Below are 27,543 nucleotides of genomic sequence, written 5' to 3'. Positions count from 1 at the left end.
ATAATTCAGCAGCCATCTGCCCTGGCTGGGAATTGGCTGGAATGATACATTAGGGCCTCTCTGCTGTTATCTCCCCTGCTTCATTTCTGCAAGAAACTGAAGGAATTTTAAACCCCAGTGATAAATTTTGAGGGGAAAGCACTGGCAGAGCAGGGCTTTTTTCCCCGTTTTTCTGCCATTAATGTCTACCAACATCAGCAGATGAGAGCAGACACACGAGGCTTGGCCTGGCTGGTGTGTGCTGCTGTTCCAGGGGGCTTTGTGTGTTAATTTATTTGAAATCTTATCGGAACTGCAATAAAGACTCGGCAGTGGCAGCTGTTAACAGCACGGGGGGATCCAGCCTGCTCCCACCTGCTCTTCCCTGTGCAATTCCTGTCAAGCCTCATCCGCGGCAGGCAGCCCTGGGTCACAGGATTCCTTCTGGCCGGAACTCAGACGTCGGGGGTGATCTTTTGGCAGCGCTCCCTTGCGCCTCGTGCAGGGTTTTGGGCGATTTAAAGTCGCTTCAAATCTTCCTGGAGTTCCATAAATCCAGCGAGGCTCTGGCCTCGGGATTGACTGGGATGTCTGGCTCCTTCCCTGCTCCGGGGCGTGCTTGGGAGCGCTGGAGGGATGAGCTGGTGATGGTGGAGGATTATCCTGACTCTTCTCTTCTGTTTTTCCCCCTCCTGCACCCCTGGACCAGTGGCAGGCGCAGCTCCACCGTGAGGAAGCAGGTAATTAACATTTCCCCGGTGAATGAGGCGGTGTGGGAAGTGGAGGAGTGGCAGAAAACAAGTTTTTATCTGTCCCTCCCTGTCTTCCATGGAGCTTTCCAGTCTTGTCTGAGAAATCCTCAAACCTGGAACCAAAACCTCGCTCATTTTCCATGACCAAATCTAAAACTGCTTTTACTCTGTGTTTTGACAGACCTGGAGACAAAAATCCCCAACAGCCTCGAGCTGTTTGGACAGTCCTGGTTTTTTGTGGGAACCGCTCTGTTTTTTCTTTGTCTCCATTCCCTTTATTTTCCCTGGAATCCCCCTGTTAAACCTGAAACTGCTCTCTTGTTGTGCCTTCCTGTAATAAAGACTCACAAAGCCAGGCTTTGTGTCCCTGGCCTTGGGGATAAGCTGTTGCTTTTTGGTACCCAAGTGAGCTAAAATGTGTTTCCTTGAGATAGGGAGGTCCCAGAGTATCTCTTGTTGATACTGTGAGGTTAAAGTTTGGGAATTCCACTTGGCGCAGCCTTGGGGTTTTCGGCATACAGACAGCAAGTTGTGACCTTGGCGTGCGGAGTCAAACCTTTCTCATTTTTGATTGGTTTTTTTTGTTTGTTTTTTGTGTTTTCTTTTTTTTTTCTCTCTTCACTCTACGCTCTGCCTGCTCTTCCCTGAGCAGGATTCCTCCCAAGCCATTCCCCTGGTGGTAGAGAGCTGCATCCGATTCATCAGCAGGCACGGTGAGTTCGTGGGCTGGGGGTGTGCTGTGGCATTCCTGTCAGCTAAAGCCTGGAAGGGCTCTTTGGGGTGGCTGGAAGGGCTCTTTGGGGTGGCTGGAAGGGCTCTTTGGGGTGGCTCGGAGGGCTCTTTGGGGTGGCTGGAAGGGCTCTTTGGGGTGGCTCGGAGGGCTCTTTGGGGTGGCTGGAAGGGCTCTTTGGGGTGGGCTGGAAGGGCTCTTTGGGGTGGCTGGAAGGGCTCTTTGGGGTGGCTTGGAGGGCTCTTTGGGGTGGCTCAGCACGTGCTGCCTGTGCAGGAGCTGCCACGGAAGGGGAGCGGCTCCCAGTTTGTTGCCTGCCTTGCTGGTGGCGTGCCCGCGCCGAGTGCTCCCAACAACTGACCTTGCAAATGCGGTTTTGCCAACAATATCCCTTTATTCCCTGCAAAATCAGCTTCCCATCCCTGCACGGCGCTCGTGCCTCACCTTCCTTTGAGCCCTGAAGTGTGGCCTTCACCGGGAACAATCCTCCTCTTCATGAGGAGGAGGAGCAGCGCTCGGGGGGTTCAAACGTAGGAGGTCAAGCAGTGAATTAATTGTTCACTTACTGCCACACAGAGATGATTTATGCCTCTTTGGAAGGCTGACCCCTCCCAGCCTTGAATGCTGCGCATTTATTGCAATTTGTTTTCATTTTTAACGGCTCTCATTTGTTAGTAGCGTGTGAAACAGCTGTTAATTAACACGTGTGGAAGGAGGTGGGATCGATCTTCATTAACCAAGAGGCAGGGCCAGGTTAGCAGGTCCTGTTTGTTTCCCTTCTTCCATTCCTATTTTAGAAACCATAACCTGGAGTCCCATTCTCGCCGTCACTCGGAATAACCACGTTCTAGAATCCTTCTTTAAGGCCAGGCTTGGATATTTGCTGGAAAAATCCTTGAAACCACGTTGGAACGGGAGCTGATGGGGGATAAATCGTGGCCATCAGGAGATGCTGATTTCACTCAGATTCCAGAACTGGCTTCGATTTTCCAACAGACTCAACTGAGCCCTTTTTAAACGCTCTAAACGTTTTCCTCCCGGCATTGGTCATATTTTACTCCTGGCTGCTCCACTGCTGGTTTATGACTTCCTCTGGGTTGTAAAATCCTCTGGGGATCCTCCAGGGTGAGAGATAACATGAATGGCTGTCAGAGCCCTGTTACTCCAGCAGTTTAGAAGGGTTAATAATTTTTCTGCCTGTGCTGAGTTCTGGTTTTTTTATATTCTGGACATCTCAGGGGAAGGTGGGTTTTAAACCAGCATCCTTCTGCCTGTGTTCCTATTTTTCCTTTATTCCAGGAGCTGCTGCAGCTGAAGGTGCCATCTTCTTTTATCTCATCCATCTTGCCTTGTTATCAGCACCTCTTGTTTCCCTCCAGGTTTGCAGCACGAAGGAATATTCAGAGTGTCTGGCTCGCAGGTCGAAGTGAACGACATCAAAAATGCGTTTGAGAGAGGTAAGGAAGAGCTCTCCCAAAATCCCAGGAATTATTGCCAGCTTGTGAATTTGTGTGAGTCCTCAGAACCGGCCTGAATGCGGCTCTCTGCTTTTTGTTCCTTTGATTTTTGTGGTTTTTGCCCTGAGTGAGGCTCTCCCGAACACCTCCCTGGTGCTCATTAACCTTGAGTTCTCAGCTGTTTGCTGTTGCGCTTTGCGCCCCGTGGAGCGTCTGTATAATAAATATTCTGAATTCAATCTCCTCTCGTGTCTGATAGCTTATTGATTGTTTGCAACACTAAAGGACGTAGAGGATTGCATTATTAGGTGTAACTGCAGTTTCCTCCCCTCTCCCCCAGCTCTTTGTGTGCTGGAGGATGAATTTCCATTTATTCTTTTTTTTCCCCTGTTGTTGAGGCACAGCTTGGCTACATTTATTCCAAATACCAGCCAGGGGAGAGAGGGAAAATTTCAAGAGAGTGTTAATTTGAGGTAGCTTTTAATAGATTGGATTTTTCTCTGGGAAGAGCCATTCCATACAAAGGCAGGGAGCAGCTGGGAGCCTCCTGACTCATCAGCTCCTCGCTGGGCTGTTCTCCCTGGCAGAGCAGGTTCAGAGGAGCTGCTCCTCAGGCACTCCCTGGGTCACTGGGAGCAGCAGGGCTCGTGTTAATCCCTGGAATCCTTCATTCCCAAAGAAGGGGATCAGTGCTTTGCTCTGCTTGCCTGCCGCAGGAGACGGGCGGTCATTAATTAGGCACAGCGAGTTTAATTCGCTTTTGGGGGAGAGAGGAGTTCAATGAGCAGCGTGTGGTGGGTGATGTCACCTGTCCTCAGCTCCATCGACCTGAGAGTGAGAAACCCTCAGGAGCAGAGGGAGCAGGAATGTGTGTCATTGCCAGGAAAAGCATCAGAATCAGATTTTTATATAAAGAAATACCAGCTTGGGGAAATACCCACTTGTTCCACGCAGGATTTTTTTTAAAAAAAAAAAAAAAAAAAAAAAAAAAAAAAAGAAAAAGGATTTTTTTTTCCCCCTTCATCTCACTTGTCCCTGTAAAATCTGTGATATAGGGGACTGCCAAAGTTAACAGTAAGGTCCCTGCAGTTTATTACTTCATCCAGAGCCCTTGGTGGCAGTTAATATCAGGGAAAATGCTCAGGTTTGGAGTGGCCCATTTATTATCCCATGTGTTATTAAGATAATAGGCAAGCTTTGGTAATTTCAGTCACATAATGGATATATATAGCTTCAATTTGAGGATTGCCCCATCATTAAATCTAATTATGCCTGATAGGGGAGTTTTCCCCGGGGAACAACTCCTCGAGTGAGCATCTTCCCTTTGGTAATGCAGACAAACGTGGCGGATCTGCAGCAACAAATTGTCCCAGGAACACTTCCCCAACCCCATTCCCTGTGTCTGCATCACCTGGGCCAGCTGTGTGATGTTTGCGTGTCCCCTGCATCACCTGGGCCAGCTGTGTGATGTTTGGGTGTCCCTGGGTGTCCCCTGCATTACCTGGGCCAGCTGTGTGATGTTTGTGTGTCCCCTGGGTGTCCCTTGATCCACCTGGGCCAGCTGTGTGATGTTTGGGTGTCCCTGGGTGTCCCCTGCATCACCTGGGCCAGGTGTGTGATGTTTGGGTGTCCCCTGCATCACCTGGGCCAGCTGTGAGATGTTTTTGTGTCCCCTGGGTGTCCCTTGATCCACCTGGGCCAGGTCTGTGATGCTCAGTGCCCCCCTGGGTGTCCCCTGCATCACCCGAGCTGCAGTTTTGGGTCTGCCTGAAGCCCCTGTCAGGTTTTGGGGCTGTGATGTTCCCCCCCGTGGCTGTCAGCCCTGGTGATGTTTGGCTGACAGGAGCTGTCCTGGGATTCCTGGCAGAGCTCCCCACCCTGAGATCTCTCTCTGCGTCCCTCTTGCAGTGCAGCTGGGGAAGGTGGGATTAACACAAATCCTTTCCTTCCAGTGGTTTATTTCCTCCGGTATTCTGATGTTTCTCTGCTTGCTCCGAAGGGGAAGATCCCTTGGCTGGGGACCAGAACGACCACGACATGGATTCCATAGCAGGCGTCCTCAAGCTCTATTTCCGAGGCTTGGAGCACCCCCTCTTCCCCAAGGACATCTTCCATGACCTGATTGCCTGTGTCAGTAAGTACATGAAGAACTGCAAAGAAATAGGATTCGTTTTTCTCATCTCCCACTTCCCTTTCCTCCCTTTCCCCTTTTTTTTTTTTTTTTTTTTTTTTTCCCTGACTCCAGGGTGAGTTTTTGGGGTTTCTTTGGCTGGGTTTGTGCTGCTGGGCTGGGCTCTGTTATCCAGTGTTATCCTCTGTTACCCAGTCACCTTTTCACAGCCATCCCTGCTCTGACATGAACGAACAAGGAGATGGAAATTCATAGATTTGAAGGGCTGTGTGATGGGCTTTTGTGAGGCAGTGCCTGGTGACAGGATTCTTTTAAGAGAGAAGAAAGCAAAAAAAAAAAACAACCAAACACCCTCACTTGTGTAAAAGAACCTGGAAGAGCTGTCATGAGAGGATGTCAGAAATGCCCTCTCGGAGGCAGGGATCACCAGCAGGGTTCCATGCCTCGGGTGCTTTCCCTGGATATCTGCTGCCATGCTCCGTGTGCTGGCCTCAGCTGACAGGGTCGTTTTTATTCATACTCCTTTTAGCTTCACACCCACGAGGGAGCATCCACTGCCTCCTGCTCCGGCATCTCAATCGTCAGGGCCCTCACAGCCGAGCTGTTAACATGTGTCATGGTTTCTGAAGGTGCCTCTGCCAGGCACTGGCTCGTTTGTGGTTCCTGCACATGGGCAACCTCGCTTTTAAGTGGCTCTTGCTACATCAGCACTGAAGAATGATTCCGTTGTCCAAGCAGAGAAATGGCTTTGCAGGAGCAGCCTCTGAAGAGAGGCAGATCATCACTGAGGACACAGCTCCGGCAGTGGCCTGTGCTTTTCTGCTCCTGCTGAATGCATTTCCAGACTTGGATCCGTGTCGTGTCGGGAAGCAAAATCCGCTTTCCCCCGAAGGAGCTCTCCCTGCTGAGCTGATCTGTGCTGCCCACTTCTTTCTCAGCGGGCTGCTGCACGCAGAGCCCTTTCCTCACCCCCCAGCTGTGTTAACTGGAGTGCTGCAGCCCCTCCTTTTCCAACACCCACCTCTCCAGCTGCCCTGGAGGAGCCCCTTGTGCCAGAGCTCCTGGAGCAGGTGACATCCAGCGCTCCCACGTCTTCGGGGACCTTCTCTGGCAGAGGCTTTGCCAGCAGCCAGCCCCCCTGGTGCTGGTGCCCTGCTGGCTGCCCAGTTTGGGGCACTGGTGGCACTGTGGGGGCAGCAGGGGGTGACTCTGGTGCTCTCTCTCTCTTCCAGCCATGGATAATTTGCAGGAGCGAGCGCTGCACGTCCGGAAGGTGCTGCTGAACCTGCCCAAGACCACCCTGATTGTCATGAGATACCTCTTTGCATTCCTCAATCAGTGAGTACCCCTGGGAGCAGCGGGGCTCTGCTGCAGGGCCTGGGATAAAGGTGGAATTACTGAGGATGGACAGGGCAGGGATCGCCTTCCTCCATCCCAGCCCCGTCCGGCCTGGCCTTGGACATTCCAGGGATCCAGGGGCAGCCACGGCTGCTCTGGCACCCTGTGCCCACCCTCACAGGAAGGATTTCTTCCCAATATCCCATCTAAACCTGCTCTCTTTCAGTCTAAATCCATGGCAGGGGGGTCCTGCTGTAACCCTGGTCTCGAGCTGGGCTGCAGCTGATCTCTGAGCAACAACAGAGAAGAAATAAAGTCTAATATTAAAGTCAGCACACAGAGCATTCAAACTCCCTTTGCAGTTTCTATTTAATTTCTCAGTAAATACCATCAGTGTCTCATTTTTCACCTGGATCCGGAACATTTGTGTCCCAGAAAGCCCCAAGCAAACCTGCCGAGCTCAGCCGTGTGCTCTGAGCAGAGGATGCTGATGGTGATCGTGGTGATGATGATGATGATGATGATGATTTCTGCTGTTCACCCTCCTTCCCACCTGGTTTTTTTTGGTTTTTTTTTTTGCAGTTTATCTCAGTTCAGTGAAGAAAACATGATGGATCCCTACAACCTGGCCATCTGCTTCGGGCCCACGCTGATGTCCGTGCCCGAGGGTCACGACCAGGTCTCTTGCCAGGCCCACGTCAACGAATTGATCAAAACCATCATCATCCAACATGAGAACATCTTCCCAGGAGCCAGGGAGCTGGAGGGCCCGGTCTACAGCAGAGGTGGAAACACGGAGGATTACTGGTATGATGGATGCTCTGAGGAGAGCCGTGGCTGGATGTTTATCCCTGGATTAGGATGCTGCAGTCGTCTTGGCTAATTCGGGATTGCAGCATCTTGCCCAGCCTTTCAGAAATCTGTTTTATAGCAGCAGAGATGGCTCTGGTCTCTCTGGAGTCGTCAGCTTAAAAGAAATAAGCTGGTATAAAGTAGCTATTCAGTTGTCAAACCTCGCTCACTTATCTTGAAGGGCAAGGCCGTGGAGGGATTTTCTTGGATGTTCTGGTTTGGTAGCTGCCAAAATCAATCTCTTTTTATTGTTTTTATCCCTTTTTTGGTTGGTTTTTTTTTTTTTTTTCCCCTCTCCTGCTTTTGCCCTTTCTCTCTGCCTGTCTGGAGTGCCTTTGCTGCAGACACAGAGGTCACTCCCAGCTGAACCTCCAAGGCTGTGGCACGGTTTAATTTCCAGGGCAGCCCCAGCGGAGGGGGAGGGAAGAGGCAGGAATGCAAAATCACCATTTCCATGCAGCCCGGAGCTCCAGAGGCCCGGCCACGTGCTCAGTCTGAGAGCACATCTGGAAGCAATTCCAGCAGAGCGGCTCCTGTCATCTGGGGTGGAAGCTTGGGCAGTGGGGGAAGGAAAGGAGGGGTTTGCTTTCCTCCTGATCCCTCCCTCTGAGCATCAGGAATGTTCATTTGTGTCCCACTTCTCCCCCCATCGCTCCCGCTCTCCTTCAGCGTCGCAGCGGTGTCAGCGATCGTTTTCGTGCACTGAAATTAATTGTTTTTTTTTTTTAATGAAGTCACTGCGGTGACAGAGCGAGCCTTGCTCCCCTGGCTTGTCTCAGAGCTGTGGGATCGCTCCTCGTTCAGAGGCTCCTCCAAACTCTCTGCTGTGTGCAGAGGATTTGCCAAAACCTTCTCTTAATTTTGCCCCTCTCTCTGATGTTTTTAGCTGATGCTACATGTGAATTGCAAGGGGGGGAAATAAATCAAGCCAGCTTAACAATATTGATGGCCTTCAGGAAACGCATGAATTTGGACCAGAGGTTTTGTCCCACGAGGTGAAGGGGATGAAAATGTGCTGAGTACCCTCAGTGGGGTGTGGGCAGCAGAATGTCCTGGGGTGATATCAGGGAGGGAGGTAAGGGATGGCTGCATCAGGAGGTGGAAGGGACCCACAGGATCATTGATGCAGTCCCTGGCCCTGCACAGACCCCCCAAAATCCCACCCTGGGCGTCCCTGGAGCGCTGTCCAAACGCTCCTGGAGCTCTGGCAGCCTCGGGGCTGTGCCCATTCCCTGGGGCAGTGCCCAGCACCCTCTGGGGAAAAACCTTTCCCAGATACCCACCCCTGGCCCGGCTCCAGCCCTCCCCTCAGGTGCTGTCGCTGTCACAGGGAGCAGAGATCAGAGCTGCCCCTCAATTCCCTGGTGGGAATTCCTCCGCTGCGTTCCTCTGGCAGGATTTATTGCTGTCACCTCTGGGGCTCTCAGGGCGACACCGCTGCCCCCCAGAGCAGCATCCAGGGCTCAGCCAGCAGCAAGGACGGGGGTTTTTTAGGTGGAAAACGCTGCTTTTGAGGAGGCACGGCTGGGAAGAGGCACGCAGGCTCCGTGCAGGGTTTGGAGCCGCGGCGCTGGCTGTGCTCGACATGACTTCACAGTCTGGGTGAAACTTTAGCCCTCAGTGCCGCTTCCTCCCGGGGCCTCCAGCTGGCTTCAGAGGCTTCTGTCAACTTTATCAAGGAGCACAAAGGCTTGGCAAGGGATGGGAGAGGTCCGTGGCTGAGGTGCTGGCTCAGGAGATGCTGGGCAGCCTGGTGTCCCGCGGATTGGGCGGAACGAGACGCCAGAGTCATCGGGACATTTCACCCCTTCTCCTTTTTCTGTTCTCCTCGTGTTTAAAAGGGCGCAGGAGGTGGATTGCCGGGGGGAGAGCACCGTCCGACCATCACCACTTACTTTAACCACTGCAGGGCCAGAATGAGGGATGGAATTACTCCTGTGTGAAGAGGATTAAAAAGCACCTTTAAGGAGTCACGGTGTCAGGAGGCAGCACAGGAGTTTCCTGGTGGAAGATGGAGAGCGAGCACTGGTTTTTTAGCCCTTTTTTCCCCTCCTGAGAGGTGCAGGCAGGGCAGGCAGGGCTGCCAGCTGGCAGCAGCTCTGTGGAGCTGCTTGGGAGAGGCAATGGATCCTCTTCCAGTTTCCTTTCTCCTCCTGTCCAGAGGGAACTGCTCGTGGAGCTTCTTACAAAAACATAACCTTTGCTTGCCACTTGTTGCCTGTTGATCCTTTCGAAGCTTTTCTTCATGCCAAACATAAATGAGTCCTCTTGGTAGTTCAGGTGCTCTGGAATCTTTATTTACAGGCAACTAATTGGGCTGTGGGAGTTGTTGAGGGAAATGAATGGGACATTTAAGATGGTGATAAAAGGGATGGAGGGAGATGACAAACACAGACCTGGAAATATCGTTATAAATCGAGGAATGATTTCCCCCAGGAAGTTGCAGCTTTCTCATCAGCCATCTAATGAGCTAATTAGAGCAATGGAGAACGCAGCCAAAGGAATAATCCTGGCATGGCAGGGAGGAGCTGGACCCAGCCTGGCGCTGCTGGCTGAGTGCTCAGCGTCTCCAGAGGTCCAGGCTGTGAGATGTGGAGTGGGACTTTGCTGGTTGCTGGTCACCAGGATATTTGGTTTGGCTGATCAAATCACGATTCAGCTTGATTTTTACCCACAGCGTCTTCAGCACGTGAAGATGCGTCCACAAAGTGCCTGTAGCAACAAAACCTAAATATTGACTCCTGATGGGGATTCCCAGATACATCTGATTGTTTTCCAGGATGTTCCCAGTTGTAGCTGATGGTTTTCCAGGATGTTCCCAGTTGTAGCTGATGGTTTTCCAGGATGTTCCCAGTTCTTGCTGGCCATGAGGGATCTCAGTTCCCTGTTTCCTTGTGTTGCAGTGAAAGCCCTCACGGAGAGAGAGCCCTGACAGAAGATTCGGTGCAGGACGTCACAGCTGAGCACCACACCAGTGACGATGGTATGGGAATGCTGGTGTTTACTGGGGTCACTGGTGCAGCCTGCCCTGGGGGAGGCTGGGCTTGGTTAAAGATCCAAAGTGGAGCTTGAAATCGGAGCGCTCACTCGAAGCGTCGGGTGGCAGAAGGTACCGAGGTGTGGGATCAGCGGGAATCTCTGGAATTACCTGACAATTTTGGACGTGTCCCTTCTTCTCTTGGGGTCTCAGCAGGAGACTGGGTTGGTTTCAAACTCCTGTCACACTCTGGTCACACCTCTCAGCAGCCTGGGGTTTTCCCCTCCTTCTGTCTTCAGATGGGACCAAACCTCCTACAGCTGTTTTGGGATTGATCTCCTGGGATTAATGTTCCCAGAGTAAAGCTGTCATCCCAGCCACCTCCATTGCAGGAAGGAATTTTGGGCTGGGGGGAGAGGTCGTGCTTGGCAGAGCATCTGCCTGGCAGTTCATCGGCCTCCCTGAACCGATTTGAGACAGGTATGGGAGGTCAGAAGTGCTGAGGGACAAGCAGATTGTGTGTTTGTGGAATTACAAACACGAGTGGAAGTGTTTCAATCTGCTGCTTGTCTGCCCAAGCTGTCAGACTGGCAGGGGGAATTGTTTGGCTTAGCCCTTATTGCTCCTCGTTCACACAGTTCCCTTCTCTGAGCGTAAGTGTGAGTAGGAAAAAGCCACTGGAAGTTAAAGTCTGAAATTAAAGTCTAAAATCAGTCCTCTGGAGAGAAGCCAGAGTCCTAAAAAGCAAATTGGAACCATCAGAAACCTGAGTGCCACGCTCATCTGGAACAATAAACACTTCTTAACGAAGCAGATGGAATTTACCAAACCACACTCCCAGCCCCTTCCTAAATGGAGGGGGACACCAAAAAAACAACCAGCTTTGTTGGGGTTTTTTACTGTGGAGGAAGGAGCCAAACCCAGATAACCACGTGCTTGGGGGAGTCTGCCACAAGCTGCCAGCGTGGGCCGGGCTTTTCCCACCCTCCCAAATCCCCGGCTGGTTGCTGAGGACTGATAAATGGGATTTGTGTGAGCGTGACCTCAGGCTTACCCGGCATGGGTGGCTTGGGAGAACTCTGAGTGTCAGCTTTGGTGGTGGAGGGGTCGCTGGACTTGGATCTCACAGAGCTCTTTGCCCTCAGTCTCTTGGTGCTGGGTGATTTCAGGTGCTTTTTTGGGGGGAGCTGCTTCTGCTCTGCTCCCTCAGCCTGGCTGAGGAGCCCCAGCCGGCTCAGATGGATTTACACCGTTGTTTTCTCAAACCCTGCTACCGCCTTGCAGCCCACAGGGCAGCTCCAGACCCAGCTGTGGATATCCAAGGAATAACTGGAAAAGCTGTGCCTCTTGTTTGGCCTTTCAGCCTGTTTCAGTTTTCTGCTGGAGGAGCTTCCTGTGGTGCAGAGATCTCTGTGTGGAGCAGCAGATCTCTCTTTGATCAGGGGAGAGGAACCACAAATCTCTCTCTCCAGGAAAGAACTCAATTTCCATGGATTGCTTGGCTGCATTAAAGCTCCTTTAAAGTAATTAGAGGGAGCCCACTGGGGCTGTGTGGTTGAGCTCATCTCCATTCCCCTGATCCCTGCCCAGCACCAGGAGCTGCCTTAATACACATTTTACACTCAAACAGTGGCAGACTATTTTCGGAGCCTTAAAAATAATCCACGGGAATTCCACGTCGATTTTCCTGCGCGCCTTAAATGCCCTTATTGTTCCTCTGCATAATCTGAGGGTCCTGCAGGGACCTGGATTGGTGACAGGGCATGGCTGGAGCTCTGCAGGAGTGGGCACAGAGCATCCCAGGGAGCAGCTCCGTGTGCTCACCCCTGCACCAAGCCCAGCTCTGGAGGCACTGGGTGTTTTCCTTCGCTCCCGCCGTGCCACAGTTCCGCTCTCCCGGGGCAGGTGAGCCTCACAGGCAGCAGGAATTTCCTTCTGAATAGATGCTTTATTTCTGGAGCAGCTTGGAATGAGAGGACGTTTCCTTCCCCTGCCTGCCCAGGGGGTTCACTTCAGCTGCTTTTAAAGAAGTGAACCACGGGCAGATTTTTGTCTGGAACAAGCCTGATTGCTTCCTACCTCTGAAACCCTTTTGATTTTAATGAAACCCTCATTCTGCCATTGCCACTTCCATCACTGTTGGCTTGAATCGCTGTGAGGGGGTTTAGGGCTTGGAAAATACAAATTGGTAAAGGATGAAAAGTGCAGCATCCTTAAGTTTAGGGGTTCCACTCTGAATTTTGCTGCCTGAAGAGGGAAGGAACACTTTATCCTCTTCATACACTGGTTTGTGGCAGATTTAAACTGCTCACCTGAGCCCAGATGTTTGGTGAACTTTTATTCCCTTCTATCTCCTAGAGTGTGAGCCTTTTGATTTTAATGAAACCCTTTTGACTTTACTGAGACCCTTTTGATTTTAATGAACCCCTCATTCTTCCCTTGCCACTTCCATCATTGGCTTGAATTGCTGTCAGAGGGTTTAGAGCTTGGAAAATACAGGTGTGCCCTCTGTGCAGGGATGAGGTGAAGGATGAAAGGGCAGCATCCTCAAGTTTAGGGGTTTCCCTGTGAACTTTGCTGCCTTAAGAGTGAAGGAACACCTTATCCTCTTCATGCACTGGTTTGTGGCAGGTTTGAACTGCTGGGTGCTCACCTGAGCCCTCAGGTGTTCAGTGAACTGTTTGTCCCCTTCTGTCCCCTAGAGTGCGAGCCCATAGAGGCCATAGCCAAGTTTGACTACCTGGGCAGGACTGCACGGGAGCTGTCCTTCAAGAAAGGAGCCTCTCTGCTGCTCTACCAGCGGGCCTCGGACGACTGGTGGGAGGGACGGCACAACGGCATCGACGGCCTCATCCCCCACCAGTACATCGTGGTGCAGGACACGTACGTGACGCCCCGCGGGACGCCGCTCCAGAGCCGCCCTGGCACGGGGCTTTGTGGCCACGGGCCGTGGGAGAGCTCGGCTTTTCCCTCAGGGAGGAGCAGGGGTGGGAAAGGGGCGGTTGTGGTGTGTTGGTGGAGGGGCACAGCTGGGATCTCGGTGCCCACGAGGAGGGGGAGTTTGCACAAGGAGTGATAGGATGAGGGGGGAATGGCTTTAGGATGCAGGAGAGCAGGATTAGACCGGGTGTGTTGGAAGGAATTGTTCCCTGGGAGGGTGCCCAGAGCAGCTGTGGCTGCCCCTGGATCCCTGGAAATGTCCAAGCCCAGGCTGGACAGGGCTTGGAGGAGCCTGGGGAAGCAGAAGATGTCCCTGGAGTGGAACAAGATAATTAGGATCGTTTCAGTGGCTTGAAGGGCACGTGGGGATTCTCAAGAGCCTCACCCCGTGCTGCCGTGCCGGGTGTACATCTGCACAGCGCTGGAAGCCAGCGCTGCCGCTCCTGCTGCGGTTGTGATACCTCCCCTCCTCCTTCCTAGTGAGGACGGCGTGTCGGAGAGGTCCAGCCCCAAGTCGGAAATAGAAATAAACTCTGAGCCACCGGAGGAGAAGGTGACAGCCAGAGCTGGTGCCAGCTGCCCGAGCGGGGGCCACGTCGCAGATATTTACCTTGCAAACATCAACAAGTAAGAGCAGCCTTGCGTTGTTTGCCCTGCTCGGTGATGAGTCCAGTGAAATGCTTCCTTCCCTGGAAGAGGTTCATTAACGAGCACCGCCACCGTTTTTCCCTGCTTCCCCCTCTTTTAACTCTCTCACTTTTTGCTGTCCCCTCTCTGTCACCAGCCTGGCCATCGCTCATTCAAACCCCACTCCGCTGTCCCCCAGGTGCCATCTGGCCCTGTTTTCCCAAATGTGCCCCATTTTATGCCCTGGGGAAGGGAGGGGAGTGCTGGGATGAGGTCTCGTGTCGTTGTCCCCGTCCCTCGTGGTGTTCTGTGATCTGTCACGTCTCCTCCACGTTCCCCACGTCCTGTTGGATGGGGTGGGGGGACCATTCCTGCAGGGAGCCGTGTCCCAGTTTGTGATGAATGCCATACCTGCAGTCCCACCATCTGGCACTGCCCCGAGCACTCCTTTGTTCCTGCAGCACTCCTCGCCTCGGGTTACTAACCATATGCTTGCAGTGGAACAGCACAACCCCCTGTTGCTCTAACCTTGCCTCCTCCACCAGAAATCATTGCTTTAGCCAACACTCAACGTAATAAAAAGCTGGAAAATCAAGCTAGGAGCGGACTAAATTCCATGATCTGTTAAATAATTTCTCTAGACAGGCTTATCCCCCTCTCTGTATATTTCTGATTATTTCCTTCATGGTAAACCCCCCCCCAGCTCTCTCCATTGTGCAGTGAAGGCATTATGTGATAATTACAGTTGGATGGGAGGGGATGTTCTTAACCTCCAGTTAATTTAACACAATCTAGTCTGTAAAGGCATTAGCACAAATGCATCCTTTTAAAAGGTTTGGACCCTGCTCGTGGCCTAGAGAGCCTGGTCCTTCCTTATGGGATTCAGCAGAGCTCCACTGATATCTGGGAAGCCGTGTTAATCTGCATCAGCTTGGGATCTGGGCTTTCTTTCATGATATTTGCTGTCTGAGCCACTGGAGTGGCCATTCTGCCAGCTGTGGAGAGATTTGTGTAATACCAGACCTGTGCTGGAGCTTCACCATCTGCTGCCTTTGGTAGAGTTGTGTGTAGTGGTTTTTAGAAGCCTGGGGAATGTCCACTCCAGTTTTGGTTTGTTTTGGGGTTTTTTTTTCCCCTTTACTAGGGAACCTGATATTTAGCCATAAAGCAGCATAAGACTCATTTTGTTGTTTTTTCTTTAGGAATGAATCTTCTGACCTATGTGTGAACAGACTTGAGCAAAATTAAATCAGATGGTTTCGCAATGACAGTTGTGCCACCCACTGAATTATTATTTGGATGCCAAAATCCTACTGGAGTTAACACTTTCTTGCAGTTATTCATGGGGCTGGTGCTATCTATAAATGGATCCTTCCCTGTATAATGGATGCCAAGCTTCAGACCTATGGCATAAAGTATTCTGCTGCATTGGCCTTCCCATGATTTGAGTGGAATCGTGCTGTCAGACCTCATGGTGCTGGGGTAGAAACTAAATTCTTTGGACCAGTTCATCCATTTGACATCATCCCTTTGGTTTATCCGTAGCCCTGCATGGGTAATGCCTCGTGGCCCTGCCAAAGCCATGAAAAAAGAACCATCTCTTACCACCAGCAAACATTGGAAACGATCATTAAACCCCAAACTGGGGCTCTTTGCTTGCTGATCTCTGAAAATAATAACTTGATGCCTTGGGCCAGGAGCTTAGTAGACTTATACTGTGTCCTCCAGTCAAAGATTGTAGCTCTGCTCTTGGAATGTAATAAAAACACATCATCAAAACCTGTCGATGGCACAGAGGGTTTGTTTTGGTTTTTGGTTTTTGTTTTTGTTCCAGTATAAATTCTTCTCCTCTTGACCAAGTTAATCACGTTGCACCCGAGTTTTCTGGTTTTGCTCTGAATGTGCACAGCTGCCAGGACTCAGTCTCGTTGTCAGAAGAGTGTAACTGGAATGAGTTATAATTTATAATTACTTCTCTGTACCGCAATCACTCCTCAACCCCCCCCCCGGGTCTGTTTGTAATCTGGGTGCCTCTGTGTCTCTCCCCATTGTCCTGTGTGTTGTTTTTTTGGGGGGATTATCTTCGAATGACAGCCCTGTACCTGCTTGTATTGACTTGTTTTGCTTTTGTGACTGAAGGCAAAGAAAGAAACCAGAGTCAGGCAGCATCAGAAGAGCGTTCCGCCAAAGTGACAGCCACGGCCTAGGTAGTTCCCTGGCAGAACCAGCCTCCCCCGGAGCCATAGCCGGTTCCAGGCCCTCATCTCAGCCCATTATGAGCCAAAGTCTTCCCAAGGAGGTTCCGGACAAATGCTCCATCAGTGGCCACGGCAGCCTCAATTCCATCAGCCGGCACTCGTCGCTGAAGAGCAGGATGGACAGCCCGCAGATCCGCAAGGCTGTCACGGCTGGGAGGTCCAAGAGCTTCAACAACCACCGGCCCGTGGACCCCGAGGTCATTGCTCAGGTGAGCGGCAGCCCCTGCCGGGCGGCTTTGGAGGACGCGGGAGGCGCTGGAGCCTGGTTCGGTTCGTGTCCGTGCCCCAGGAGGGAAGGTCAGCTCTGCAGGGCAGCTCTGGGTGAGGAGAGCTCTGGGAGCTGGGCCTGGACAGTCCTGGAGAGGAGGAGGCTGAGAGAGGATCCCACTGATCCACACACATCTCCCCAAGGAGCGTCAGGGTGGTGCCAGGCTCTGTGCAGCGACAGGACAAGGAGCCGTAGATTAAAAAGCTCAACCTCAACATGAGGGAGAGCTGCTGTCCATGAGGGAGGCAGAGCCCTGGGACTGCTGCCCATTGGAGTTTCCCTCTCTGCAGACACCCCAAAGCCACCTGGACGTGTCCCTGTGTCACCTCCAGAGGTCCCTTCCAACCCCAGGCATTCTGTGCTTCTCCCAGTGCAGCATTAACTTAGGACACAGCCCCAGTCTGGGCTTTCATCCTCGCTGTGTGCGAGGCACTGAGGGAAGATGAGCAGTCACATCCTTCCTCCATAAACACTTGGCCCTGATCGTTACCCACAATTTAATCTCGACACTAAAAACACCCATTTCGGAAAGCGCCACGGATTCCAGAGCTGTCAGCGGAGAATTAAACAATCATAACTTCAAGACATGAGAGAAATGAAGTATTTATTGTGGATTTCACACGCCCCTGCCAGTCGTGCAGGCTTGCCTGTGGTGTGACGGGGGAGGCACATGGAGCAGCACAGCCCAGAGCAAAGCAGAGCTCCAGTGGCATCCTCATCTTGCTGGGCTCAAAATGTGATCAGAAACCAGCTCTGGACAGAACCCTGCTGGTTTTCAGGAGTTAGTTATTTCCACAAGAGCCTTGGAGCCGGGGCTGGCTCCAAAAGATGTGAAGTTACAGATCTCCCCCTTCCACCAGGGCTCTCCCTCGTGGATGTGCCTGCCCTTGGTTTGTCTGTCCCCACAGTTCGCAGGGTGGGATGGATGGGTCTGCCTGAAGCCAAGGAATGCTCCGGGCTCGGATTACACAGCCAGCCCTGGGAGACCTGCCTGCTCGGCCTGGCTCGGGGGCTCTGCAGGTTCCTAAGGAGCTGGGGGAAAAGCGTAATTGAAAAATTAAACGTGTTTTTTATCGCAAAGCAGCGACTCCGCATGATAAATAAGGGGCACGTTAAAACCCGATGGGTTTAATGCTGATGGGAATTTGTGTTTTGCCATTCTGAGTGCCTCGAGCCTATTTGTTACAGTGGAAATGCAGTGTCCAGCTCCCGTTGTCTCCGTGTTTCCCTGTCCTTCCCAGGCTTTGGTTGATATAAATCAGATTCTTTGTTTTTTCAATTAGCCTCTGACTGAAGTTGTTCTGTCTCCTCTCCCTGCCAGAACCTTCACTCCATTGTTTCACTGGAGAAGAGTCTGGGGACAAAAAGGAAAGAGGAGGGGAAAATAAATTAAAAAAAAAAAAAAAAAAGAGGAGGGAGGAAAAACCCAAGCTGTGTTAAATCAGTGTTTTTCTCTGTAGTATCTGCTCAAACACCATCCAATAACCATCTTACATATTTCCCCAACTTCATAACGAAAATCTGCCTGGCCTCAAGATAGAGTGGGAGGTGTCAGATTTCTGCCTCTGCTTTCTTCCACCATTCCTTGACTGATTTACCTTCCCCACCCCCTGAAAAAGCGCTGAGGAAGCTGCAGCCAAAAGTGTGAGTCACAGCCAGGCTGAGCTCTCCTGCTCCCCAGGGAGTTCTGGACTGTACAGCAGACAAAGTGTAGGTTCTGAGACAAAAACCCCCGTGGCTTTAGCTTAAAGGAGTTCTCGTTATACTCATTTGTTAATAACTGTAATACTTTTTAAGAGGAAGGAGGAGAAGGGCCGGTTTTGGTTCCTGCACGTGTTTCTAAACATCTTCTGCGTTTTCTAAAATCCTGAGTGCTCTGAAATACATTTCTGGGAGGAGCTCAGCAGGAAAACCAATGAGGCAGCAGGAGCCCGCGAGGATTTCAGCATTCAGTGTGTGGCCCATCAGGCAGTGTCCAAGCCATCAGTGCTCCCTTCAGGAATTTCCTCTCCTGAATCTCACAAGAAGGGGCACCAATGTTTTGGTTTCTGCTCATTGCTGCAATTTGGGGCTTTATTTGAAGTCTGGGCAGCAACAGGAGCAGCAAAGGGCCAGATCAGCATCAAGGCAGTGCTAGCAATTATTCTGCTCCCTGTTGCTGGAAGAGTTTAGTGGCTATTGGCTGCGGGATGCGGCACAGCTCGGTTTGGTCTTTGACCTGAGGTTGGTGTTCAGAAAACAGAAACGCGCTCCAAATCCGGCTTTTACCCGCTTGTTTGCGTGTCTGGGCCGTGCCCTCACTGGGCTCCTCTTGCTGTGCTTGCAGGACATTGAAGCCACCATGAACTCGGCCCTGAACGAGCTGCGGGAGCTGGAGAGGCAGAGCAGCGTCAAGCACGCGCCCGACGTCGTCCTCGACACCCTGGAGCCCCTGAAAACGTCCCCGGTGGTGGCCCCCACCTCGGAGCCCTCCAGCCCCCTGCACACCCAGCTCCTCAAGGACACCGAGCCCCCGTTCCAGCGCAGCGCCAGCACGGCCGGGGACATTCCCTGCACCTTCCGGCCCGTCAAATCCGTCAAAATGGCCACGCAGGTGAAGCCCCCGGCCACGCGGCCCAAGCCGGCCGTGTTCCCCAAAACCGGCGCCACCAGCCCCGGCGTGGCCTCCTCCGCCCCTCAGCAGCCCCCCGACAAATCCTGTACTGTCTGAGCCCGCCGTGCCGCCCTCGGGGTGCGACTCCTGCTGCTCCAGGTGAAGGGACTCCGGCAAAGACTTTTACTTAAGGAATCCTCGGACCGAAGGTTGGGTCGGGAGGTGCCGGGAGCTCCCGAGCGGCGGCGGCCTCGTCCCGCGTCCCCAGGACGGCTCCTGCCATGCTTGGGAAATCCGCAGCCCGCCGTCCACCGTGAAGCTGAGCGGGAGAACACCAAGGGATGAGTTGGATTTTTGGTTTTCGATGCCTTGTTCCAAGTGTTGGGGCCGCTGGAAGGAACGTTTTGGTGGTGTCCCGTTTTTGGATACTGGTGTAGTGACTTCTATAATTCTGTGTTTCATTTATCACAGGGAGACAATAGGATAGATTTTAGTCCGTTGCATGTTTTGGTGCCACTGGTTACGTGGAGCTTGGACATGCCTGTTTCTTGTGCATTATTATTATTATAATTATTATTATTATTATTCCGTCGCCCGCTGGTGCTGCGGTGGTTTAAGGGTCTGTCTCGACTTCCATCACATCCTTTGTTTGCTCCCCATTCCTTCCCCTCAGGGCCAAAGCCTTTGGCCATCCAGCCTCATGCTTTAGTTGTCACGGAAGAAAAATAGTTTACTCTGGAACACTCGTAGATTTTGTGGAGTTCTACGTAGGATGTGTCTGTGCAAATATAAACAAACACGTTCCCGAGGTCTGGGAGCACAAGAAAGAGCCCAGTTGTTGCTTATGGACAATCTTCACTGGTTTTCCCCTTTTGCTCTCCCATATTTAAAAGCAACTTTATCGTTTCCAGTGTCATTTTCAGCCCTTGGGCTCTGGTGTGCTGTTTGCTCTCGGGAGACTGAATGTAAAAGACAAAAAAAAAAAAAAAAACAAAAAGGAAAAAACCCAGATAATTTTGAAAACAAGCATCCTCTGCTGGGAGCCCATCCCCAACACACGCTCTGCTGGTTCACCCGTTCCTCAGGACAGATCCTGACCCCGATCCCAGCACCAAGCACTGTAAAAACTTCGCTCAGGAGTTCTCAAGCTCCCTGCCTCGTGCCCCTCTGCGGCCGCCTGGGGATCTCTGCTCTTATAGAGCAGTGCAGGGAGCGCTGCTGGGGACAGGCGTGTGACAGCAACACGTGGCCTCTGGAGTGGCTTCTGCCCCCCGTGCTCCCTGCCACGCCTGCTCCACGCAGGGCTCACCTGTGAACGAATCCTTGGGTATTATTGGTATTTATCCGTAGCCAGCAGCGTCCGCGGAGTCTTTTTGTGCTCCCCTGGGAATTCTCCGCAGTGCCCACCTTTGTCTGATTTCGTAGCGAGAAGGCACGTGCCACTTAGGGGTGGAGACCTGGCTGACCCTCGGCTCGCCTCGGTGCTCAGCTTTCCCGGGATTTCAGACAAGTCCTTAGGCTTCCATCCGAGAACGAATTCAGGACGAGATAGGAAATGTCATTTTTCTCGCCCGTTTAAGCCGAGTTTCCTTTCGGTTTGTGGGATCCTGGTGACGGCAGAGTCAGATTAATTGGCACTTGGAAAAGAAGAAGCAAAGAAGAGTTGGCTGAAACGTCCTTCTCTGGTGCATTTAGGATGTGACTTGGAAAAACGGAGCGGGGTCTTCCCGCGTCCCTGTCCATCCCCACACGCACAACTCCCCTCTCTACAGAAGCAATCAACCCATCATTAATGACTTCCCAAAAAGCCAGCTTCCTCTGGGCCCTGAGCTGAGGACGTGCAGGAGCTGGGGAGCCCTGGGAAGGTTTTGGTGAGGACTCTCCTCGTTGTGCCCGTTTCTCCTGAGCTTTCCTGGGGAAGCCCCACGGTACGAGCGTGACTGTCCCTGCCCCTCCAGGAGATGCCACCAGCGACCTTTGCTCTCAGGTTCTGATGGACTTCTACCACCAAGGAATCACTTGTTCTTTTTGGGGGAAAAAAAAAAATTAAAAAAAAAATAGAATGATTAAACTTGTAATTTTTTGCTCAGGCAGAACTCTCTGGCATTTCCTTTTTAGTAAGATTTTTTTTTTTTTTTACTTTTTTTTTTTGGGGGGTGGGGAGGGGTGGGGGTCTCAAATGACCGAAGTTAATCCGTGTCAAGAGCAGGATCTCTGTAAATTGACTTTGCCTCATTTTAATGCCTTATTTTCTTTTTTATATTTTTTTATGCCTAGCACTCAATATTCCTAAGAATAAGTGTTCAGCCACGCACAGCACATTGGAGGAGCTGCTCTTTTCCAGCTTCAAGGTCTGAAGTGTGGAATTAGATGGAAACAAAACAAAACAAAAATTAAAAAAAAAAAAAGACTTCAGGTTACTGTAACAGCAACTGTCTGTATCTGAATCATTACTGTGCTTCTCTAGCATCCACAGCTCTGGGACAATCCTGCTGCCAAGGGCAAGGTGCTTGGCAGGATCACCTGGATATGGAGCAACTCAACTGGAATTCTGGTGTGCACTGTGATCGACACAAGCAATAGGACAAGGCTGAAGCTCGTCCTTCCTCTTCCTCGGGGCGGAAAAATCCCAGGCGGGCGGGAGGGGGGGACGAGAAAATCGCACACGAAATAACGGGAGAAAAGGAGATTTTCAGCTCGTCCGCCTCACCCCGAACGCACGAGGCTGAGAGGACGTTTGCCACGAGTGTTTCATGAGCAGTCGCTGCCGGAAAGGTGGGAAGGAGGAGCTGGGGATGTTCCCTCCCCGCGGAACCAGGAGAGGCCGGCGTGGAGTGGACAGGTCCCACACGGTGGTGGTTTGCTTGGGGAGGTGCCAACGTCACTCCACACCTTCACACCCCGAAGAAATTTTAGCTCTTCCACGGAAATCCTCTCCTCATGACTTTTCCTGTAAGGTTTGTGTCAAATATAGAGACAAAGGAAGTGTTTGATAACTGGAATTAACGTCTGTCTGTTCAATAGTGCTTTGTATGAACCTTGTTCATCAGGTGTTGGATTGGAATAATCCAAAGCAAAAAAAAGAAAAAAAAAAAGAAAAAAAAAAAAAAGCCTTTTGAAATGAAACACGGTTTTAGGTGATCAATCTGAATGGTTTCTGAAGCTCAGACCTTTTCTGGGTTATTTCCCTAGTTGGGAATGGAGCAGTGTGCTTTAATCATTGCTTAATTTCTGCCTCTCTGAGGTCGTCCAAAGTTTATGAAGTGTAAATTTGTCCTTCATGTCCGGAGCAGTGGGACACAATCAAACCCTCTGACTTTATCCGTGCTGGGTATTTTATTGCAATGAAAATGAGTAAATAATTAGAGTGCACTGTGACAGCAGAACAAAAAAAAAAAAAAAAAAAGTTGTTGTATATGTCTGTATTTTGTTACCTGTTCAAAAGGAGTCTTTGGGTTTCCTGTGCTGAATACCTCATGTGTTGGGTTTTGGGAGTTTTCGTTGATTTTTTTTTTTTTTTTTTCCTTTTGTTTTTTCCTTCTTTTTTTAAGGCAAGGTTGTCCTTGCACAAAAGTAGGTTAAGATAACCGAGTTCTCATAAATTTATTTACTGAATCCAAACACTTCAGCTTGGCAAGAAATCCCATGCGTTGTCGTTCCCCACCTCGCGCTCGGTACGGGGCCGACCCGGCGCGCTTGGAAGAGCTCCAGCAATACTGGGACAGGAGAAGCTCGCTGCAGGTGGAGTTTGCTGCCTTATTTCTCTTCTTCTTTGTGTCAAAAACCTCGAACCCAGCGGAGCGTTGGCGCAGGTTTGGGGATTTACGGAGCTTTCGGGAGACGTTCTCCCGCCGAAAAATCGACGCCCGCGGTTCTCAGCGCTTGGGGTCCTCCCCGGGGAGGCTGGAACGCTCCCTCGGTGGGATCCCTGTGGAGGGGACGCTCCCAGGAGGTGATGCCCTCAGGGAGGAATCGGGAATGGTGGGAAAATCGCCCCAGGAGTCCCCGTTGGGACAGTTTGATGGATTCCATGAGGGGCTGAGCTCAGGCCCCTTGTCCAGCACGGGTGGGAGGGGAAGGAGGTGCCCCTGTCCCCCAGGTGTGGCACCGCCCTGTGGGGCACCTGTGCTTGGCAGGACCAAGCCCTGGGTGTGGAGGGATGTGCCCCAAACACGCTGAACTCACCCGTGAGCCGGAGGGAAGGGCACTGCTTCAAAAACTGCTTCAAAGCCGCAGGGGAACGGGAGCATCGGGGCATTTCCATCGCTTACGGGCCTGTCCAGAGCAGAAAACGGAGTCTAGCAAGCCGGGGATTTATTTATTTTGAGAGTTTTAGCTTTGACAAAAGTAACCAGCCCTTTTTTGGGGGGCTCATCTGGCCTTGGCTGACGCCCCACAAATGCAGCTGGGGACATAAAGCTGTTCCTTTGGTGGGCTGGTGGCACGAGGGGTGGAAAGGAGGGAACGTCCTTCCCCCAGGCGCCAGCTCCGGGGAAGCACCAAGCACTTCATGGACCGAACTCTGGGGTTTGAGCTCTTCCCACCTGGGCTCCCTGCGTGTCTCTGTGTCTGTGTGACAACCTGGTACTTGAAAATAAGAAAATAAAACCAGAAATACTTGACCCTCTGCCTCGTGCCTGCGGGGCCGGGACGGCCCCGGCTGCGTCACGCACAAGTGGCCGCCCACCAGAAGGCAGGTGGATTCTTTTCCAGGCTTGGTTCTAGCAGCAAACCATCTATTTGGGTGGCTCTAGAGATGCCAGAACAGCAGTTTGAGGCCTGGAAGATGTAAGGGTTTTGTTGGTTTTGTGTTTTTTTTTTTTTTTTCCTGTTAAATTTTGTGCTTCCTCTAACGTAGTTTGGGATGAAAGCGTTTTTCAGCCACGGGCCGAAAAGAGGCAAAGGTGGAGAGGGAAGGCAGCTCCCTGCCGTGCTAATACTTGACCTGCCAAGCTTCACACAGGGTAAACACTCAGCAGTTTGCAGTGGGAATCGTAGGTGGGCCCGTCCTTTTCCGAGGCACTGCAGTGCCCTTCCTCCTGACGTGGTCTTCCCCAGCCTTTCCTCCAGCCCTGAGGTGTGAACAACAGCCCGAGCCCGAGGGGTTGGACTCGTGAGTGTGCCAAACTGCTGGAGCAATACTTGTGAGCAGCAGCTTGTCCGAAAGCCCAGCTCGATGTAGCTCAGACAGGGCCATTGCCGAAATCCACCTCTGGTTCCCTGCTGGAAAGGAAAAGGCAGGAGAACAAATGGGGTTGTGCAAAGTGGAGGAATTGTGGTTTTCTGTCTGAACCCGGGGTTGTCGACAGCAGCTGTTTCTGTGGTGGGATGGAATGTTCTTGCTAAAATGAGTTTCCACTGTTTCGTGTCTTCTACACCAATATATATATGGTGTATATATTAAACTGTGTAAAATTGTACTTTGTACATAGAACTCTGTACAATATGGAGGTACAGCCTTTTTTTGTTTGTTTGTTTGTTTGTTTATTTCCCCCCCCCCCCCTTTCCCCTTTTGGTACAGTATTGTACAGTATTAGGAGTCGATGTGTTGGAAGTGTTAAACCCATACTGAGGCAACAAAATGTATCCATTGTCATTAGCAATAGTTTTGGAGAAATAAATGTTTTGGGTATGGTGGAAACACTGACCTGAGCGTGCCGCTGTGTGATGTCCTGGGTTTGAGTGGGACAGAGCGGGAGCACGGCCCGGGGAGGCTCCTGGAATGCTCAGGAATGTTGCTGGAGGTGCTGGTGAGGGGCTGAGGAAGGGTCTGCAGGACCCCCGGGGTGCTCGGTGCCATCCTGGGCATGGGGACACTGCCGGGGCAGCGTGGTGGCACAGAGGGGAACACCAGGGATGTGGTGATGGGGCAAGGGAAGGGCCTGAGGCTGAAGGAGAGCGGGTTCAGATGGGATATTGGGAAAGAATCCTTCCCTGGGAGGGTGGGCAGGCCCTGGCACAGGGTGCCCGGAGCAGCTGTGGGTGCCCCTGGATCCCTGGGAGCATCCCAGGCCAGGCCGGAGCTCCCTGAGATGGTGGAAGCTGTCCCTGATATGGAATAAGACTTTAATGGTCTTTTCCAACCCAAACCACTGTTTCTGTGACCCCAGTGATTCCTGACCCCTGTGTTCCCCCACCCCGGGCTCGCACGCACCCCACAGGATTCCCCGGGGAAAACTCTTCCCTGGCAGTGACCTGATTTAACAGCGCTTAATCTTCGTCATTTTCCTGCGGAGGATGGACCCCCAACTGTCTCAGGAAAGAGGATTTAAGACTGAGATTATGGATTGGATCATAATTATTATCATTACCAGCTTTCCCCCATCTCGGATTTTCCACAGGCCTTTTCCGGAGCGTGGCGAGGGGGGAACGTGGCAGGGCTGTGTCATTTTGGCTTCTTTTTCCTAAGATTCGAAGGGATTAGTTAATTTCAGTGGGGTTTGATGTTTACCTGAGGCATTTTGTCCCCCCTCTCCCTGGGGTGAGCATCCCTGTGCTCCCTGTCCCGTATCCCTTGTAGGGAACAGCAGGAAATCCGGGATGCTTTCACTCCAGAACCTCTGTGGTACCACCCTAGAGCCGGCTGGGCACGCTGGGGGCGGTTTTTTTTTCCTTTTTAAAACATGCTCTAGGAGCCAGAGAGCAACGCGGTGGCACAGAGAACAAGGGATTCTTGATTTTCCCTCGCTCCCTGTCTAGCAGAAGACGCCGTGATTCTCTCTCAAACCCTCATCAAGCCACAGGTGGGTCCGGCCCTGCCTCGCAAACCCCGCTGTGGTGATTTTTTGCCAAAGAAACACCGTGGTGAGTGCTGGGGGGTGACTGACCCCGCGGGGACACCGCCGGGGTTCTCGTGTTTTCTGTCCCTGCTGCACCCAGAGCTCGCTGCTTGTCCTTCGTTCTCCGGGCTTTGCTGCCACCAGCTGGAACAATCAGCTCTTGTCACCAATCGTCCCGAGGCCGGGTTTTTCTCTCCCCCAGCCTGTGCCAGACCCTCTCTCCCACCACTCCTGGGTTTATCCCCTGTGCGCGCATCCAGTCCTGGGGTTCAGAGGGGATTTGGGAGGCAGAAAACCTGCTGGTGGGGCAACCCGGGAGAGGAAATGAGCCGGGGATTGTAAAAGGATGGCAGAAGAGAGGATAAAGGAGCTGGACGAAGCCAGGCCGGTGCTGAGGATGAGCTCCCTGCGCTCCCGGCCAGCGCTGTAGGATCAGACTGATGCCCCTGCTCTCAGGACGCAGCCACCGCATGCACAGAAAGTAAAACTAGACACAATTTCAAGAAGTCACCCCGCCCCTTTCTCTTCCTGTCAGCTGAGCTGCAGCAAAACAGCTTCAATCAAAGCCCTTTCGGGTTTCGGGTGGTTAAACCGAGACTCTGCCATCCCTTCCCAGCCCCGGGCACCCCTGGAGAAGCTCAAGGAAAGGGCCAGGCTGTGCCCTCAGCTCCCTGCAGGCTGCTCCAGGCATTTTCCCCATGGCTGGGAAAATGGAGCGCAGCAGGAATTGAGGAACTCATCAGGGGTGGAGTTTGTGTGCAGGCTGGTGAAGGGTGTCGATGTTTGGGTGCCCCACACGCTGGTGGACTCTCAGACCCCTGGAGGCTTTATTGGTGAGGATGGAACCCTTAGACACATCCACGCCAGCCTGGAATGATTCCTGACACGGGCACCCTGCTGCTGAGCTGGTCATGGGGGGGCCAGAGGGAGCAGGGACAGGAGCAGCTCCACTCTGCCCTGTGCAGGCAGCAGAGTGCCCTGAACACCACATCCTGCCCTGCATCCCACCCTGACCCCACATCCTGCATCCCACATCACATATTCCACCCAGAATCCTGCATCCCACATCCTGCTCTGCACCCTGCATCCGACATCGCACCCTGCATCCCACATCCCACCCCGTCCTACACCTCACCCTGCATCCCACATCCCACCCTGCATCCCACATCCCACCCCGTCCTACACCTCACCCTGCATCCCACATCCCACCCTGCATCCCACATCCCACCCTGCATCCCACATCCCACCCTGAATCCCACATCCCACCCTGCATCCCACATCCCATCCTGTCCTACACCTCACCCTGCACCCTACATCCCACCCTGCATCCCACATCCCACCCTGCATCCTGCATCCTGCATCCCACAATAAGTATTCCACACTGCATCCCACATCCCACCCCGAATCCCACATCCCACCCCGTCCTACACCTCACCCTGCATCCGACATCCCACCCTGCATCCCACATCCCACCCTGCATCCCACATCCCACCCCGAATCCCACATCCCACTCTGTCCTAACCTCACCCTGCATCCTGCATCCCACCCTGCATCCCGAATCCCACCCCGAATCCCACATCCCGGACGGGGAGCCCACAGAGCTCAGCGCCAGCGTTGCCGGGCGATGCTGGGTCCGTTCCAGGGGCCGAGCACTGACCCTGTGCTGCTCCCCGAGGGACGAGGGCTGGACACGGAGCCTGGACACGGATCCTGAGCCTCCTGTGCCTCCCAAATCCCGGCCCCGGCGGTGCCCGCGGCGGGCGGAGCTCAGCCCCCGGCGTGCCCGGCGATGGCTGCACGGCTGGGAAGTTTTTTCTCGAGCAGGAAGCTGAGGCATTTCCTCCTGCTGGCCGGGCGGGTTT

At 52.4% G+C, this 27,543-nt stretch overlaps 1 protein-coding gene across 5 annotated transcripts in view; it reads left to right on the top strand.

Annotated features, from left to right (window-relative positions):
* SRGAP2 (SLIT-ROBO Rho GTPase activating protein 2) overlaps positions 1 to 21,016 on the top strand; it is a 92,661-nt gene extending 71,645 nt beyond the window's left edge. For 4 of the 5 annotated variants that reach the window (XM_040085430.2, XM_040085428.2, XM_040085426.2 and 1 more), the window contains 11 exons: positions 689 to 719; positions 1,384 to 1,444; positions 2,841 to 2,918; positions 4,918 to 5,052; positions 6,282 to 6,387; positions 6,970 to 7,194; positions 10,143 to 10,222; positions 12,919 to 13,099; positions 13,637 to 13,783; positions 15,923 to 16,250; positions 18,636 to 21,016. In XM_040085430.2, coding sequence (XP_039941364.1) covers positions 689 to 719; positions 1,384 to 1,444; positions 2,841 to 2,918; positions 4,918 to 5,052; positions 6,282 to 6,387; positions 6,970 to 7,194; positions 10,143 to 10,222; positions 12,919 to 13,099; positions 13,637 to 13,783; positions 15,923 to 16,250; positions 18,636 to 19,019 — 1,756 coding nt within the window. In that variant the 3' untranslated portion in view covers positions 19,020 to 21,016. Of the gene's footprint in view, positions 1 to 688; positions 720 to 1,383; positions 1,445 to 2,840; positions 2,919 to 4,917; positions 5,053 to 6,281; positions 6,388 to 6,969; positions 7,195 to 10,142; positions 10,223 to 12,918; positions 13,100 to 13,636; positions 13,784 to 14,985; positions 15,568 to 15,922; positions 16,251 to 18,635 lie in introns of those variants that run through there. The other variant, XM_040085431.1, reaches the window with a different exon arrangement.
* The last annotated feature ends 6,527 nt before the right edge of the window (positions 21,017 to 27,543 follow it).

The sequence above is a fragment of the Hirundo rustica genome, chromosome 24 (genome assembly GCF_015227805.2).
Source record: "Hirundo rustica isolate bHirRus1 chromosome 24, bHirRus1.pri.v3, whole genome shotgun sequence".
NCBI classification, from domain to species: domain Eukaryota; kingdom Metazoa; phylum Chordata; class Aves; order Passeriformes; family Hirundinidae; genus Hirundo; species Hirundo rustica.
The sequence above is the reverse complement of the archived record's forward strand: the minus strand, read 5'-3'. Positions and strand labels throughout refer to the sequence as shown.